The sequence below is a fragment of the Amphiura filiformis genome, chromosome 9 (genome assembly GCF_039555335.1).
Source record: "Amphiura filiformis chromosome 9, Afil_fr2py, whole genome shotgun sequence".
NCBI lineage: Eukaryota > Metazoa > Echinodermata > Ophiuroidea > Amphilepidida > Amphiuridae > Amphiura > Amphiura filiformis.
In genome coordinates, this window is record NC_092636.1 from 36,696,902 (window position 1) to 36,716,121 (window position 19,220).

General features: G+C 35.8%; 1 protein-coding gene across 1 annotated transcript in view; it reads right to left on the reverse strand.

Annotated features, from left to right (window-relative positions):
- Positions 1–2,463: 2,463 nt before the first annotated feature.
- Positions 2,464–19,220, reverse strand: part of LOC140160067 (von Willebrand factor C and EGF domain-containing protein-like) — a 104,474-nt gene continuing 87,717 nt past the window's right edge. The window contains exons 4-6 of the mRNA XM_072183336.1: positions 17,768–17,971; positions 9,663–9,779; positions 2,464–2,525 (exon numbers count right to left, since the gene is read on the reverse strand). Coding sequence (XP_072039437.1) covers positions 2,464–2,525; positions 9,663–9,779; positions 17,768–17,971 — 383 coding nt within the window. The remainder of the gene's footprint in view (positions 2,526–9,662; positions 9,780–17,767; positions 17,972–19,220) is intronic.

Consider the following 19,220-nt stretch of genomic DNA (forward strand, 5'->3'; position numbering starts at 1 on the left):
CTATTCATATTTTGCTAGATTTTTTAGACACTTTGAAAGTCTGGATTTCCAGCAACCATAACTGGTCAAAAAGTCCGGAAATCCGAACTCCTCTATAGGTGGTGTGTATCTATTTTTTGTATAGCCCAGTGGATGACAAATTACTGAAAGTTATTAATCTAAGCGTCAATAACTTTACACCCAAGATTGGGCTTATTCACATCGAATAATTTTGCTATAGCTTCAACGCCATTGAGCGTTGGTAGTTTACCATTATTAATTCCATTGTGCAAAGCATGCGAGTTTTGTGATTGGTTCGTCCCCGATCAGGTACCCATAACTTCTGCTCAAATAATAATATCTGCCAACCTGTACTAGGTTTTGAACTAGGTATAGCAACGTCAGCAAACCTGAAGATCCTATATTTAAAATAAAAATATTGTGTGTACACTTTCATATCTCAATGTTGTTGGTATTTATCTATTTGTAAATAAAAACTTCTACGGCCTATATTATTTCGGGAAACACATTAAGTGACGCGAAGAATTAGGTTGTCAGTGCCCAAATAAAACATCAAATTTTGTTTTTGTTTACGTTACTGGTGTCAAATTAAGTTAATTAGTTTCAAAAGCACTGAATGCTCCCTGCGAGCTAAACACTGAGAAAACAGTCACAATCCGGTCACTGAATTAACTGTTATACCTCAGGCATTCAATATTTATTCGACAGCCTCAAATCCAATCAGTTTTGTCACTAATCAACTATGTCAACGTGTCCTTTTGGAGATCCAAACAAGACAAACACTGAACATCTCATTTACATAATAATGACCTACTTGACACATTTTGAGCCTATTTTAGTGGCAATTATCTTATTTACAAAATGATGACAATGATATTGACCTCTCTATTTATGAGTGGTGATTCAATATGTGAATGTCTTTTTTAATGTGTAGTCCTACAAGGGTGGGGTGGGTAAAAACCAGCCCTACAGCAAGTATTTCCTACAGTCCTGCAGTGGGATTCGTTTACTGTGTCCTACTGGGAGAAGATTTAATAGTAGTCTTTTTTAGTCACTGTTGTAAGGAGGATTTTTATTTCGTACGGAGAGGGGGCTTACTCCACTGATGTCTTCAGAAACTTAATCCTCCAATGGTCACAAAGATTTCATGTAAAACTTTCCCAATCAAATCTAAAGTATATCATTATCATTGTCTATGCATTTATGAACCGCGAAAGACGGGTGATCTCCTAGTACATTAAATAATTCTGAGCTAAGGGTGTTTTCAATGAATACTTTCATGGAAACTTTGCTATCGTTAGGATCGTGGAATCTCGTTATTCTAGTGATCAGAATCACGCATTTAAAACAGTCTAGTTATTAATCGTGACAACAATAATTGGCGGGTATTTTGAACAACATATGAAGGGTATTATGTTTCTTTAATTTTTTAAGATTTCTGTTGCCCAATATAAAATATGCATCTCTTGTCACTGTTATTGTCACAGCTGTTGCAGAATATAGATAGCAATAATTGCAGCGAACTTCAACGATTCGTGTTTTTGCTATGAACATGATGAAAGACTGTATAAGAATTTGAGAGATTACCCAACCAAAGGACTGATTTCTGAAAGAAGTCATTTTGGTAAAAGAAAATCTCTACCAGTATCCAGGGACCATCAGACGTTTGGTTAACTACCGTTTGTGAGTATAAAAGTACCCATTCTCTATATATTCAAGAATCAACAGTTTCTTGTGAATTATCCTTAACTGAATTCCTTTTTGAATTATTTGCAAGAGGCTAAATTATGCATCGTTCAATTCGTAACCATAATATTTTCCAAACGATCACTGTAGTTTTTATTGGAAAAATAGTTAATGTTATTGTGAATACTCTCAATCATCTGGGAATCATACAATGAGAGAATAAATTTAATCTATTCAACCAGATTAACGTACCTTGGAGCAACCGACGTTGCGACCAGTACCACTGACCTTCAGCTGCATGGGTCTCAAGGTGTATAACATCACAACCCAGCTGAAGGTCAGTGGTACTGGCCGCAACGTTGGTTGCTCCAAGGTACGTTAATCTGGTTGAATATATTAAATTTATTCTCTCATAGTTAATGTTATTGTATATCGACCATGGTCAGAATTAATAACAGTTTTTGATCGTAAGATTCACTATCAATGTTAAATATATCACTATATTAAAATTCATATATAGTTTATTAATATGATTAAAATGATTAGATGATAAAGGAGACGTGAAGAATATCGGACATCACCTGCAACCCACGACTATACGTGGAATTCCATGGCCACGGTAACGGTGTTTGACAGAGTTGCAACAAATTGTTACTGCTATATAGAACTTTATATTGGTATTAATTGGAGAAGGTGAACAAATCATAATCACATTTACCTCTCATTTATATATCTAAATCTTGTTATTTGAATACATTTTAATTATATTGACCAAGATCAGGCTAGCACAGTGCAGGGTGTCATATCAACAGTTACATCTTCTGTACCCGTTGCTTTGACTATTACAATAAATGGCAAATCATTAAGCAAAATTAGTAATCCAGGCGTCAGAGCCTTTAAACCCAAGATTGGGCTCATTCACACCAAATGATTTTGTTATAGTTTCTACGTCATTGAATATTTGAAGTTAACCATTGTTCAAAGCATGCACACTTGCAACTGCATTCTCGACAAGTATTTCCCCGTACAAACGCTGAAGGAAGGGAAGCCTACTTACGTGGGCTTTGTGATTGGTTCGGCCCCGATCAGGTACCCCTAACGTCTGCTCTAATATCCTGACAACCTGTTTGAGCCCCTCCACAACAGATGGCAAAAATCAACCAATTTCTTGCAGTTCCGCTCTTACCATGCTTACGGCCATAGTTATTGCGTGCATTGCATTAAGAATAGCAGCAGCAAAACTGAGAATCATATATACTTAAAAAATCAAAACTATTTTTGTACGCTTTCATATCTTAATGTTGTTAATATATTAATTCGAATGTATTTTAAGATATTTTAAGAGCTAGTGTGTTTTACAATGTTTTGCGAAAGGTTTTTTTCAATGATTACTTTCAGTTACCCCTTAAGGAAGCTTTCCCATCGTGGAATTTCATATGCTAGATATCTGAATGACACATCAGTTTGAAACAGTCTGTTTAGTGATTTTGGTTATGCAACAATAATTGGCAGGTATTTTATACCACATGGTTAAATACCACTAATTATGTATTACACGGGTTTCAAAGGGAAAATGGCTAATTTCGGGTGGAATTTTCTCATAATTATTCAGAACTCTCACAGTTAAATGCCACTAATATCAGGTGAAACTATATGATTTAGATGCCAAATGATCAAAAACTCAACATGGGTTGACCTGAGACTTTTCTTGTTTTAACGCACTGAACCGTAAACACCTTAAAATGACAGTGTGCCCTCGAAGCTGAAATGGTAGGGCGAATATATACTAAAAACCGAAGCCGTGCGTATGAATTTTGGTACTATTACAACAAAAATGTCATATAATGAGAGAAAATATACCATTTGAAGCATCAAACCCTAAAAATACTTTTTGGCTATATAACTTGATCAATTTCAGCGATTTCAATGCAGTCTTTTCAGATGCCATAACAAATAGTTACTCGTCGTATTTCAATGTATCGCCCAGGCATATTATTGGTATTTAACAATATGAAGCGTACTAAGTAATGTACAATGTATAATACAGACAACAATTGCCGTGAACCTCAACGATTCATGTTTTTGCTATAATGAAAGACATAGATAAAAAGTCTAATTCGCCTCTGACGTCAGAGCGAAGGTGTGCCGTGATTGGTTGCCGACCTGCGCAGTACGGCATTTTCTGTCTAGTAGTCAGAATTTCAGACGCGAACTAGTCTTTTTTTTTAATATCTGGTGAATATGAAAGACTGTATTAGAATATGAGAGATCACCCTAACAAAATGACTCAGTGATTTCTGAAATTATTCATTTTAGTAAAAACAAAAATCTCCGCCAGTATCCAGGTAGCATCAGACGCTTGGGAACTTCCGTTGGGGGGAGTATTGAATTCTCTATATTATCATGATTATATTCGATACATATAATGGTATCATTTTAGGGGAACAATGTAGCTTGTAACAATTTGTTATAAGGACAAGAACGGGAAACTTTGAACGAAGCAGTGGTTTGCAAAAATATATTTGTTCCTGATGATAGTTAGCCTAGATTAAGTATATCCAATTCTGAACGTGCTGAATCAATCGCTATTAATCATGTTAATGTCCTATTCTAGATTCCTATTCTAATTATTTACAAAATAAGAGACCTTCCACACCCAAATCCGTCCAGACTATATGTTTCTAACATTATCATTCAAATTGCTATTTTGATATATATATTCGAAACACGATCATGGAGGTTTTTGTTCTTTATCTTACTAGCAAAGGTATTTGAGTGTGTTTCAATAAATATTTGCTGCTATAGGACTTTTCATTGGTATTAATTGGAGACGGTGCATTCACATTATGCAAAAAAAACCACCCTGGTGACGTTTTGTTTGTATATTTATAGCTAGTACAAAAGCTAGGGAGATTTTGTGGTTTCAGCTCTTTGCACAGATTCGTTAAGTAGCAATCTTTCAAGAGAAAAACACATTAAATATCTATGTTCGGATCTACTTTACAATACTTTGCAAAGGAAGGTTAAGGGATTCGTGTAAATATATTTTAATTGTGTGGTTTATCGCCATAGACATCTTTAAATTACATCTTTATTATGCGTGCCTTGTTTTTTTAAAATTTCAAATAATAATGTCTATCAATTTAACAAAAAATGTAAGTGTATTGAATCTTGACCATTATTTGGCTTCTTGATCTACATGTATACTTGAATCACTAGATTGTAATGTTTATATCACGACTGTTGAATCGGAGCCAAAAATATTTCGCTACATTTCATACATAGTTTATTAACCCCAGCTCCCTTTCTGCTTTTTGCTATAGTGGAAGGAAAGAAGGAAGGAAGAAAGAAAGTAGATGAAGAGAAGTTGTTTTTCTCCGGCCCGGTTTTGAACAACTGACTCCTTGGGTCCCACTACCAGACCGGGGGTGGAAAGCCACACGTGTGACCGTCATTGGTCACGTAATCGAATCACGTGGGAGACATGGCCTTGCAATGGCTTCGTGCTGCATTGCTTCGTATTATAGGTGAGCATCGTTAGGATTAATTTTGTGAAATGATTAGATGGAAAAGGATATAGTTTTCTTGGAAAATGGTCTGACACCACCCTGATGCTAAATCCTTGGCGACTGTAACGACATACTGTATCTGAGTGTTTAAAATCATTACTGCTATAGGACCCTATTATTGGTCAATGAGTAAGGTGAACAAATCATAATCACATTTACCTACCACTACCACTTATATTTCTTAATCTTGATTAGTTGAATCAAGAATATTTGATATAATCAGAAACAAAGAAATTAAAAAACATATATTGCTGCGAAATATCAGAATAGACTCGGGCAATGCACTTTTATTTGTGGAAAAGGTCTTGTCACATTCAAACAAACATGTCAGTTTTCCGTACACATTATTATGATCATATTTTGTAAGGTTCCACAAAACCTGAAGTTATCCTGTTCATTGTAAACTTGGAATGAGCCCATTAGGAAATGAATTTGGAGAAAACCTTCTGTTAATACAATACTATGCTGAGCCACCAGCCTAGGTGGCTCCCGCTTCAGTAATATCAGATGATTGAGCTCAGTAATACATCAAAGAATGTCTTCCAATTCATGAAAACAAATAGATAATCAGCTTATCGGATTAAAAGCTTAGAGGGAAGGTCTTGCTGCTCAGCGAGTGTTTGTAATTATCAGAAGGTTTCTCCAAATTTATTCTCTAATGAATGATCTAAAACTAAGGGTTTCCGAGTCAAATAAGAAAATGATGTCTCTCTGGTATTTTTTGAGCTTTAATTTCAAAATAAATTATTTTAAATAATGCTAGAAACATATTACTATGTTTTCAATGCTAGGTAAAGGTTTCGTATGAAATTCACTCAGAATTTATTTCGTCAATTTAAGCAAAGAAGATTTTTACAAACAATTAATTAATTTATATATCAAGATATCAATTCCATATAAATCATTCGTTGGAATCGTGGATATCTTCAAATGACTCCTAGGATAGCACATTATCACCAAAGTGGAGCTCTTTGAGTGGTGTGTGTGTCTAATAATAACAATTTGATCATCAAAACATAGCACGTGTTGTTATCGCCAGTTAACACAAGGAAAACAAAAATACATGTAGTATTATGAAAACTTAGATGTTCGTACCTATTTTTTTTTTAAAGAAAGTTGTCAAACTGTCACTAATTTTAAACCTTGCTTGCACATTATCGTGCCCAATAAATATGTAGAGCGACAGGTTTGCTGTGCGGATTTCCTTTACCATACCTTGTAAAGGAAGGTATAGGGTTTCGTTAAAATGTACCTCGTCATTGTGATTCAGATATTGATGCTCTCGAACTCCCGGGCTACATAATACGACGGAATTCAAATGTTGTTCCGTTTCATTGGAAATAAAATACATTTATGTTTCGAGTCTATAAGATTATTAAGAATTAGCATTTATGAGTCAGAGAATAGTCTTCCGTGTAAGGGTATCGGTTGTACGATGTCTGGCAAAATTGGATGCAGTAATGTGGACAAATAAGATCGTTGAAGACATATACGTCCATATGATGGCAATAAAATACTTGAAACGCTATGACTAATGAAGATAAAGGAAAAGCTTAAGTATCGATAAAATCTAAAGGAGATAGTAAACTAACAACAATAAAATTTTGAAAATGATGCTGAAATTTTTAAACTAAATTGCTTTGTAATTATAATTTTTCACGAGGGAAAACAATATCATTCACTATGATTTATGGCATTTAACAAAACAATTTAATCTCAAGAAACTTTGAAAAACGCGATACCTAGTTTAATTCGTTTTTATCCATATGAAGACAAGCACTTTTGGTTCATCAGTTTTGGGAAAATTCACCTTATTCACTCTCTGAGGTCTCTGGACTTGGGACGGACAAGACGTTGGTGGGTTAATCTTCATTTAGTTGAAGATAAGCACTTCTTGTACAGCTCTGTGAAGGTGAAGATGACTTAGGGCAACAGTCACTTTATGAACTTTATGAAGTAGTGTGCTCTGAGGTCTCTAAACTTGGGACCAGACTTTGGTGAGTTACCTGCCTTTTGTAAGCGCTCAACTATCCCACTTTCCTCGGAGCATATTGATGGCGGTGTTTGTAGTACCATCTGGCTGTATGCCTTTGAGATTATTCTATCATAAGCAGAATATACATGGATTGAATTTTGTTTGGTCATTGGAGATGTACACAGGTTTACACAGGTTTACACATCTAAAAGTCAGTGCAGATAATTGAACTTATACTCTTTTATCATTTGCGAAATCCTAGTTACGTCCTCGAAAATATGACACCTATTTTAAGTGTAACAATATTTTTGTGAACAGTTTATGTCGTTTACTTAAAGGCCCATTCAGTGATTTGCTCATCCGGACGATCGTAAAAATCATCAAAAGTCAGATTTTGGTACCTTTGTCACATAGATGTGCTAAATACGAGTGGTTCAGCCGAAAGCCGATGTGTTGAAGACAAAATACGTTTATACTAATGTAATTTAATACTGAAACATTATGAATGAAGATTTGAAGGAAAAGCTTCAACTTCGTCAGTACTGCAGTTTTCTTCGTTTGTTGCCTAATTAGTAATTTCAAAAATACAAAATGACAATTTGAATTCTAAACAATTTTATTTTTTTTATATTTGCGCTGGGATCACTGCATGGGTTTCAGTTCATCATGTTGATTTAAAAGGTGATAATAGGAACATTATTTATGGTTTTTATGAATATTTCCCGGCTTTGACTTAATCCGATTGTACTTCAAAGCCTGATCTCCCGGATTTTTCTCATTGTTGATGAGTTTTTGATATCATATAATGGATCATATTTTTCTCATTACCATCCTGCAATTTGACACTTCAAGTCGATGTATTTCCAGAAAAATCTTGAAAAATAGCTTCCTGGTGCCTTACCACTTTATCTAAATTTCACACTGCGCGGATAATTCTGGGTAGTCAAAGAATGAAATCGGGATGAATTTGAGGGAGTAAACCACCAAATAACTTCTCCATTGAAAAGCACGTAGAAATCAACTTTTTTAAGCGGCGTTTTCTACCAGGCGTGACAATTTTTTTCACTTTTAACGTCATCCCTGTATTAATTAAGGACTGAAATTTCATTTAAGCTTCAATTTTGGGGAACTTTACAGATTCAGTTTTTTATTAAAAAATGTTGAAAAGCGACGCCGCTATTTCAACGCCAAAACTAGCATTAAAACGTGTTCCGTTAGCAGTAATTTGACAGGGCCTACTTTTCTTGTGAAATCGATTTGTATAATTATCATATCTATTTTAGTCATTAATAGGCTAGCATCTTTCATTTAAATCAGAACATGCCAACCTCACGAAGAACATGGTCCCTAGGGACACCCCATTGTCTAAAAATCAGTAGCATATAATTTAACCGGAACTCATCACCATTGCACCTTTCGCGCAGTGATTTGGTGTCATGCGCCCTTGAGACGTTTCACCCCAATACCACTTCGCCCTCAAAAATATATCAAAATATATCAAACTATAGATGGCGCTATAATGATATAAACATAAAACAACAACAACAAAAAATACATCGAAAGGGGCGAAATAAATATAAAAAAACATAAACTATATCATCAAGCATGAAACGATGAACATGAAAAAAATATAAGAGCACCTCCCCCATTCAAGAATTCGTTAAAAATAAAACAAAGAAAAATTGTAAAAATGTTCATGATATACCCAAAAATAAAGATACGATTAAGCGAAATAAATTTTTTTTAAAGAGCTCTCTTTTTAAGAATGGTAATTAACGTAGTGATATGGAATGGTAATTAAGATTAATTATATGGATGACGCGGTATAAACGATGTATTCGGGATGCCTAACCAGAATCTAAATTCGCACGTACACATAGCTTGGGACAACATTTGACATTGTATGTCAAAAAATTCATATCCTAAATGATTGAGGTTTCACCTTAGTCCTGAGATGAGGCAACAGCGGGGGTACAAGACCTAGATCAGGATCTAGTCTAGTATACCATTTTTCACCTTGATGTAGCAGTGACGACAACGCGTTGGAACTGTTCCGCTCACGTCCGTGTGTACGTTAGTGCTTTGAGCAAACACGAGCGATTTGTGGCTTCGTCCAATGGAATGCGCACTGACGTCACTGCCACACAAAGGTGAAAAATGGTATAGACAGCTGGGAATTTATGTGATCTACATTCCTGCTACATCAGGGGCTCTGGGCTAACTTCAATGAGACTCATGCAAGAACTCAATCAATCTGATCTCCTTATCATCTTATTCATGCCTCACTATCATATGGAGGCCTGTAACTGGACGCCACAATTAGCCTTCAATATTATATTGACTGGTCTCCATGATCTTTGTCACTCTTCCTGAATCTAAATTAATACCAGTATGTTTTGTTTTTTATTATTAAGTGGTCAAGCTTTACTTACCTATGCACCCGTGGTTATTCTCATCTACACGCCATCCCCTCGGGCATATACATCTAACAGATCTAGTCTGTTGTACGCAACCATAAGCACACTTAGCACGCGAACAACGATTGTCACCTGTAATTCAACAAGTATATGGAAATGTTAAAAATGCCCAGTAACTTCTTCTTCCTGGGTGTCATACGGTTATTTATATGACACTCAATCAAGCTGTTAACCATACAGGTAATCTTATACTTGATGTAATCATTCTAATTCTTTGACGTGTCCATTGGCCACAGCTGTATTAGCATCTGCGATGACACAGTAAGACACTGAAGCCATAACAAATGAAAAGTAGCGTGGCTGGAGGCACCTACAAAATAAGATCAATTTAGTTACCAATAACCAATTCATTATGTAATCTATTCTCATTAGCAATTGAACTGCAAAACTTAAGAAAGATGTCGTAAGTAGGTGAGTATGTTGACCACTGTAAATTAACCAGTTGGTACGTATAGGAACAGTTTGTGTTGTACGTAGCGGATATTCATACTTGATGTCTGTTTGTCACTTTTGTCATCACTGGTTTGTGTATGTTTCTGTTTTCTTTGTTTGGTTATTCACAGAGGTTAGCGGGAGGTTCTGCCATTTTAATGCTTTGATTGTTGAAGGAATTGTGTATTCCATCAAAATTAATTCAAGCATTCATCGACATAACATATTAGACAGGATTAGATTGCGCACGCGGACGCGGTACGTGTACGGCTGACGTCAATTTGACGTGATTTAAGAGTCCAGATATTGGATAAAGTGGGAAATGACATCAATGACGTCACATGTTTACGTACTGCTTCTACGTGTGAACATCTAATCATGTCTAATATGTTTTGGGAACATACCCTTCCGGGAGACCCTCCGGGACGCGTAATTTTTTTCTGCAACCATAACGGGACGCACAATTTTATTAAATATGGTTGCAGAAAAAATAAGCCTCCGGGATACATCTACACAACGGCACACTCCTCTCTCGCACCCCACCATACTCGCACCCATACGTTCTTTGTATTTTCTTTCAAAATTCGCAATTTTTGACAGACTATCAGGTAGAAATATTTCAAATATTTTAAAGTAATAATGACAAACACTTGACTGTAACATCTATATCCTACAGGACGCACATATGTATCCAACATCCTTTGCTCTTTTAGTAGGATTTCCTAGCACCCGAGGATTGATTCGAGGTGTTTATACTGTATAGCAGCCCCGATAGTAGCTTATTTTCTTGGCATTAGGTGGATTTCTTGGTAGCCAATCAAACTTACTTAGGTGTTCATTTAATCCTCATAATTCATTTTAAACACTTTTGATATTTTTTTCTTTGAAAAACGTTGCAAGCAACTTTGAATTGTTACATGGCGCACTTTAGAGTGTAACCATCTACTATTATACGTTCCATCAGTAACTTAACTTTTGAACAGGTATTGTTATCAATCAACATGCTCGCTGAAGCTCTGCTCACTGAACATGCTGAACTCGCAGGAGCAATATGTCCGTTACCTATTTCGGACAATAGTCGAGGTCCAATGCCCTTTAACCTTTAATGTATGATGGAACCTATTATGTATATTCGGTGGTGATTCAGGTACTTGGCCACTCAAGATAGGATTATATAGTAATTCGCCGTAGAAGTGGCGTAATTAATCGGATTAACTACCATAGCAATAGATGAATACAATTTTGAATATATCGCCCTGCACTACAACGTTCACATGGTACCATGCATTGACCATAGATGGGCAAAAAGGCTGATCACTCGCACCTGGAAGATTGGTATCTTCGAAAAGAGCGGTATTGTATTCAACCTATGTTTGCTGACATACACAGATGATTAGTGCAATCTGCTTGTAGTGCAGGGCGATCTATGTAAAATTGTATTCATCTATTGCTATGGTAGTTAATCCGATTATTACGTCACTTCTACGGTGAATACAAACGCATGCTGGTTATTCTGTCCTTGGGAGTACAGTTTCCCATTGTTAACAATATTTTATATAATATTAATATTCTCCGAGGGGTATGCTAATCAACAACATAACATATTAATGTTAAATTCTCTTATAAAAGATTGACTGAAGTAAAATAAATAAATACAGGGATTTATAACTCGAGACTTATCATACACGAAGTGAATCAGGAATATGGGAACAGGTCCAATTAGTAATATGTCAAATATAAAACCTGTGAGGACGGTCATGGATCGGCAACCATGTTCACTAACGGCACTGTGGGGAATCGAACCCAGGCCGCAGTGGTGAGAGGCGAGTGCATCGACCACTACATCAACCCATCCATACAGTTTTGCGCCTCCAAATTTTGACTATTCTTTGCATGTGACCTACTTTAAGACTAAGAATATCATTTAGAACACCTTGGGTGGGAAGGGTAAAATGCCTGATAATGTTCAGAGCCCGTTTTACTATGAGAAAGATCAAAGACATTCATGGGGATATTTGAATTGAGGCATAGAAATGGGGGCACGTTTCATATTTGGATTTGCATCACTTGACTCATAGGCCGTTGGGGACAACAGAATTAAGAATTCATTCGAATTTACCTACATTAAAGCTCGCATTAAAGGTCAGGCACCGTGCAACAGTTTTATTGAATTTTGATCTGCTGACAAATTGGGCTGCATAACATTGGCATCAACCAAAACAAAATCTTTACCATGCAATTGAACCCATATGAGAGTAAATAAAAAGAACCAAAAACAGGCCAACCGTATGACAAGAGATGTGGATATATTTGACTACAGTGGGAACATAAGACAAACATTATGAATGTCCCCAAGGAGGGAGAGACACGCTGTTGGTATTTTGATCTCAAATGATTGTTACATTTGCGTGAAGACATGTCATTGACCATGTTGACTCCGTGAACGATAAAAATCTTTTAGAGAATACACGTATTTCAATAGTATAGTTTATTCAATATTCTGTATTTGTGGTTTTTGATGTATGGAGAACGTGCTCAAAATGGAATTACTATGAAAGTTGAGACAATATCCCATATTCGTAAGTAGAGCAGGTTACGTCTGACTGTGAGAGTTCACTTTATGCCGATTATCAGACAAATCAGTTTTGACTTTTGTTTATTTATAATGTATAAAAGATGCATTGTTTTTGAACAAACATAATATTGGGCTATGGAACATTATTAACGTAAACAATGAAAATCTGTGATTTAGATAAAAGCATGCATGTTTCATTCGGCTTAATTTCTTTTTACCATGCCTACGCAGAGGCATATGAGGGGACAGATAGAACTTTGTACTACTAATATTGTACAGGGTGAGTAAAAAAATCCCCGCAATATGACAAAGAATCGATATTCATGTGAGAACCAAGTTGAACTTTCCCATTGTTGAACGTTTCTATAAATACACTCGATAATCCCTTTTGTGAAAAAATGAAGTGAATCGCAATTGCCGTTGAATTTTTATGAGTCTTTTCATCATGTTTATTGCGATACCCATTTTTGTTTTGTTTTTTCAATTTTTTTTTTCGGTGCAAACAAACTTTCTAATATCACGAAAATCCTTTATACCTCACCCGACTCCAACTCCAGTTTTTCTATTCCCAACATTAGTGGCTATTTTGTAATTCACTCCACTTCAATTTGCACACATTTCCGTTTGTAAAAACAGCCCACAAATGTGTATGTTTCTTTTATAAAGAATGAACAGCTAGTAAATTATGTAAATATGAAAATAACAACTAAGTAATTTTTCGTCTATTTAAAAAAAGACCAGGGGCAATAACACATTGGGTGCCCCATTCTATTTCAGTGTCAATGAAGTTGAGAAAATGGCAGTTGTTCCAAATCTACCTTACACAGAATGTGCTGACATTTAAAATTTAGATGTCTCTTGGACAAATTAAAATTGGGCATCGATGTTAAATGTGTCACAAAAACAGAAAGGTAATTACTTCATTTTTTCACACAAGGTCGCTAAAGTTCAACTTGGTTCTAAAATAACGATGGATTCTTTGCCGTATTGCGTCTTTTTAATTTCTACATACTTATTGAGACTGAATGTCAGTGGGGTTGGGAAATATTTTTCACACTATACCACCACCACCTCCACCACATCAACATCATCATAATATAATATGGTCACTTACTACCTTAAATTTTTACTTCAAATCGAGGTTCGATCTTCATTAAATTGATATTTCATGTTTCTTTTGAGTCAGACATGAAGTAGGTTCTTGGCTTCAACCTTCTTATCAGCTTGGCAATCTTAACACAAAACAGAATCAATTTGATTTAAATGAAGAAAAATGAATTTCTTGCCTTTATCGAATCAAAGACTTTTCATTTGTTTTACTTCAGGTAGGAACTTTGGATTCTGTGTATTAGTAGGTAGGTGGTGTCAGCGAGTTTATGTGACAGGACAATTGGTTTTTGAATTTGGTGACAGAATAGTTAGAGGAACATGTCTTTTACTGTCTCTGACCCAAGAAAATGGAACAAACTTCCTCCCACAATCTAGGTTTTCAAACAGAAACCTAAGCTTTAGCTCATCGTTTTGCTGTGCTTTTTTTGCAATGTACATCCCTTTGATAATATTTAACGGTAGTATGTATATTATACTTTGTATAAGTATGTAAGAAATTACATTTAATTATCTGCTGGTCTATGCTTCAACGTTTTAGTTACTTTGTAAATGTAACATTTTTGCTTTAAAAGTAATAGATATAGCTCATTGCTGGACAAGATATAGGCATAGACTCCCATTGTGGCCTGTACACCATCCGCGATAATAAAAACGCGTAAAAAGGGTAGTTTTTCGTAGGCACGTATCGTGTAAGGTTTCAAAAACATGAAAAATTGGAAAAAAGGGTAGCAAAATTGTAATTGCATCGGAAATGAAATTTAGGGTATGAAATTTGATGCAAGGAAATCGTGTGAAAACAGGCGTGTGTTACCTGTGTAGGTTTTAGCCAAGGGTTAAATCCTTGTTTAGGGTGCTTTTCAAAAGTTGATTATCGGGAATGGTGTACAGGCCACAATGGGCGCAACAACTAATAACATCAGACAGACTGCGTGAAATCGTTGCCACGCCCTTGAGTTCCAGAAACGATTATCTGATTCAGTCAATATTCTGTTGAACACTTTGGAAAGTAAAGCCACTCAATATCTAATCCATCACCTACATATCAAATACGTGTCGGCAATCTTATATACCCAATGGAACATGCAAATATTTCTAACAATGTTTATTTGTTGAGCTATTTCTGTCAAGGCGGACATTTGATAGATGTGATGAATGGGGAGAATGTTAGTTGCACAGCCCCTTGGTGCTCAAAATGTCACTTAACGCATTAATCACATAATTATTCTACAAAAAATATACATGGTGGGTGAAACTTCATTCATAACCTCCGCGTATTACATCATATGTGTGTGCCAATCAAATTGCTCGTTTAGATGATACACGCACCCCTACACACCCCTACATATCTGTAAACGCCGGCAACCGGGACACACACACACACGCGTCTAAAAAAACACCATACAAATGGGGAAACATAGCTCTTGATCAGAGCTCTCGCAGTACCTTTCCAGTGATCCCTGAGTAAAATAAACCCAAGCAAGTGACTAGTAAAGAAAATGTAAAGGCCAATCCCTGCCTGGTTAGACCATTCTGTAAAAAATTAATACCACTCCTAGTACAGAGCTTGCCGAAGGCAAGCTACGCTATCACTAGGCAAGCTACATAGAGTCACCAAAAGTAGGACCACATCTTCCACATGGCATTTACCAACGACTTTAGTAGCCGACATACCAATGAGCCGTCCTTCACTGGTTGGTTGGTAATATCAAAGGCGGTACATCTGTAGCGAGCGATGAAGCGCGAAGTGACTGCGCCAGAAAGCTCTTTGATCGCGAGCGCGTGTATCACACGCTGACGCTACTGTTTAGAGGAAGACAAATGGACTGTAGTTAGTGTCTACGCGTGATTGTGCAATTACTTCCATGCACTCGTATCCTATGCAAAATGTTTAGCTATTCAAAACAAGTATGCGCAATCATTAACCTCCAATTAACCTGTAAGTATGTTCGCACGGAGAAGTCATTGCGTCACGTAATCCCTCACCACGTAACACGTAGGGGTAATAATTGATGGATAATCAATAACCGTTATCTGCGTTGTTTGGGCGTTTGTCACGTACAATCAATTTGATTGGGACGCACATATGGCGTGATATGCGGAGGAATATAAATGAACTTTTACCCCACCAACTGAAGTTACAAAATTATCCGTCTTAGAATAGATGATTAATGAGTTAAGTGACATTTTGGGCACAAAAGGGCTATTCCAATAACATCACATCGATCAAATGTCCGCCTTGACAGAAATAGCGCAACAAATAAACATTGTTTGAAATATTTGCATGTTCCAACGGGTATATAAGATTGCTTCATCAAAATGAAAATGTGTTTTTCTCTGAAATTTGGACAAATAACCATTTTGTCATCACAAGTTACAATTTACCCTTCAAAAAATCGAACAGGCTTACCGCTATACATTCAACCAATTAGAGCAGCGAAAAAGCACACTGTGTCAAATAGCGCTTCCTTGAAATGTTCATAGCCATGTATTACGCGGTAAAAAATGCCCTACGAGTTAATGCCACAAGCGTGCCGACAAAACGTCCCTGTACGCATGTGTGTTATTCATACGCTCTGCAAAATTATTAGGATAACGCGTGCGATTCGATATTGCGATCAGCGCACGGTTGTTTGATGTGATCATTTATTAATTTTTCGAACAAAGCATTACGTAATTTTCAATATAGACCTTACCAACATACAGCTAATATTATACATCGTACTAATATACACATAATATTCTTTAGCTGTTTTTAACATAGAATTTCCTTTCTTTATCAAGTTTTTCACCCTTTTCTGTCATTTTGTGGTAATTTTTATCTTATAAATTGTATATTTGTGTGCAAACTGAGGGCGCTATTTACATATATTTTAAGCTTAATTTAGCCTAGTAATATGAATTATTCCTTTCATTTCATGATAAAAACATTTAGAAAATGTCCTTGCTATTTGTTATTTGTAAAGATGCAAACAAGAGTTAAGATAAATAGCGCCACCAGTGTTAAACTTTGCTTAAAAATGAATACATTTCTAAATGCCATCAAACATCAATGAGCGAAAATACGCAGCTAAGTCAACTTTAAATTCTATGTAAAAAAGTTAATACAGCGATATGTCCCGGGATAAAACCATAGTTTAAACTCGATCGCAAATATAACAAAGAATATCTGAAGGCAGAAACCCATTGTCTATTTTTCACGATCTGGAAACATTGATATTGATATCATGTTACATGTACGCAAGGCTGAACCCTCAAGCCCAAACCATCCCTCTTTATCTCTCTCCTCCCCTGCTTTCTTTCTCTACCTATCTCTCTTTTTCTAAATTATGCCTCACAGTCACACTCCCTCTCACACAAACACTTATTATGTACTTGTGAAATGCTTATTGGTATGATGTGTAATAATGTGCTGTTGAAAATGTACATTACAATGTGTATCACTGTATAGCCTAAATAATACTTTTGGGAAGGGTTCGATTTTCATACTGCATGCGGCGCTTAGCGTGATGTAAATTTAACAAGCGTGCTGATTGTCAAACACGTGTGACGTCGTATACATTTACAACACACGTAAGAAAATCTAAACCTTCCTATTATTTGTTTTAAGTTTGCAGTTCAATGCTGTACCTTATAGATGAGTTGACTTCTGACATCAATGCCTGGCAGTATGCGCACGCATCATCACAATTTCCATTGTTTTTTACCTGGCAGTATGCCGTGTATCATAGTTTGTTCAGGGCTGTGTTTTTAAACCTCTGCCACATCACAATAAGTGCTATTGAACAGTGTAGTAGTTGCATGGGCTTCACTCAAGCATATCGATATACCATTTGCCTTTGTTGATAAACATTGAGGTCAACTCATCTATACATAAAAGATCTTTGAATATACATGTACATTAATACAAATTTATAAGCATAATACACTTTACTCAAATACTCACGGTAACAATTCTTTTTGTTGTTGGACAACATGTATCCTTGTTCGCAGTAACAACGATAGCTGCCGTATGTATTCATACATCTATGTTGGCAAGGTCGACGGCTGCACTCATTGTAATCTGTGATGCAGGAGGGTGGGGGGATGAGATGAATGGTTGAGATGGGTGCACAGTTCATTCGTAGGCATATGAATAAGCTGCGATTATCTGTATAGGGAATTATAGCAGGGGAAGGTTCAAGCACTGTGCATGGTACACAAAAGGGTTGATAAGGGAACAAAGGTTTGGCAAATGAACAGAGAAGAAGGACTTTCCAAATATCATCTCTTATTGTCATATCTTGTTTTACCCTTTTGCATAGAATTTAAAATATCCTTACTTTTATATAATAGTTAATTCGAGATAAACGTAGAAAAAGAAAAGATAATAAGAAAAAGAAAATCAAAATCAAAGATTCTTTACAAAAATTTCAAGCGAAAGAAATAATATTGCAGCATTTGCAAACTTTTCATGCAATATTTTGGCTTTAGCTCTTATGTTTTCATTCAAAAACGCTCCGATGTTTACTTCAGATATATAAAAATAACCTATCCATAGGGAAAATCATACAATTTTTTTTTCTATCAAAGATCCTTTGTGCTATACACATGCAATTTGCTTACTCCTATAAAAGCAAAAAGTGGTGAAACGTGTTTTTTTAATTGCAAAGGCATATACATGCACCAAATGAAAGAATATCGAATTTTAGAATAAATGAAAAACAAAAATAATGAAAATAAAGCGAAAGTCAAATAGCAGCAGACACAAACGTAATCTGTCCTTTCTTTCTTTTGTCTTTGGAGGTTTCACCACTTTTTGAATTCTCACCCATGCTGTTATACCCATATAAAGGCACAATCAAAGCAAAAGTCCACTAAAAGCGTCTATCGCCTAATCATAATCACCGTCTATCCTGCTCAAAAACAAAGGAAGATTTCAAAATCAAAATACAACAACGTAGAAAATAATAAACAAAAAACAAACAAAGACTGCAGTAACAAAATATTAAACATGCCCAACATAAACAATCGACAGAAAAGTGAATTAACTTTGTGAGAGCTGTGAAATGTGCTACCAAAAGACAGTGCTACATGAAAATGATCAATTTGGAAATTCCTTCTCTGTGTGAAAACATGGAAAAATGGGTTTGCAGATGTAGGCCAATGTAAATACTCGGAACATCAAAACAGGTCGTGCAAAACAATCTAATACTACATGGTGCAGACTAGTACGTAACAGTAAGTGCATTGACAGCAACAAGTTGTTAATCTACTCTTTAAAGTAGTGGAACAAGACACTGAACTAGACTATCATACGTGCTTTGTATAAACAAGGTGCAATTTGATGTCTTACAAGTGAAACAATTAATATTGTGGTGCAACAATACATTCAAATTCAACATACACTACATTTACAA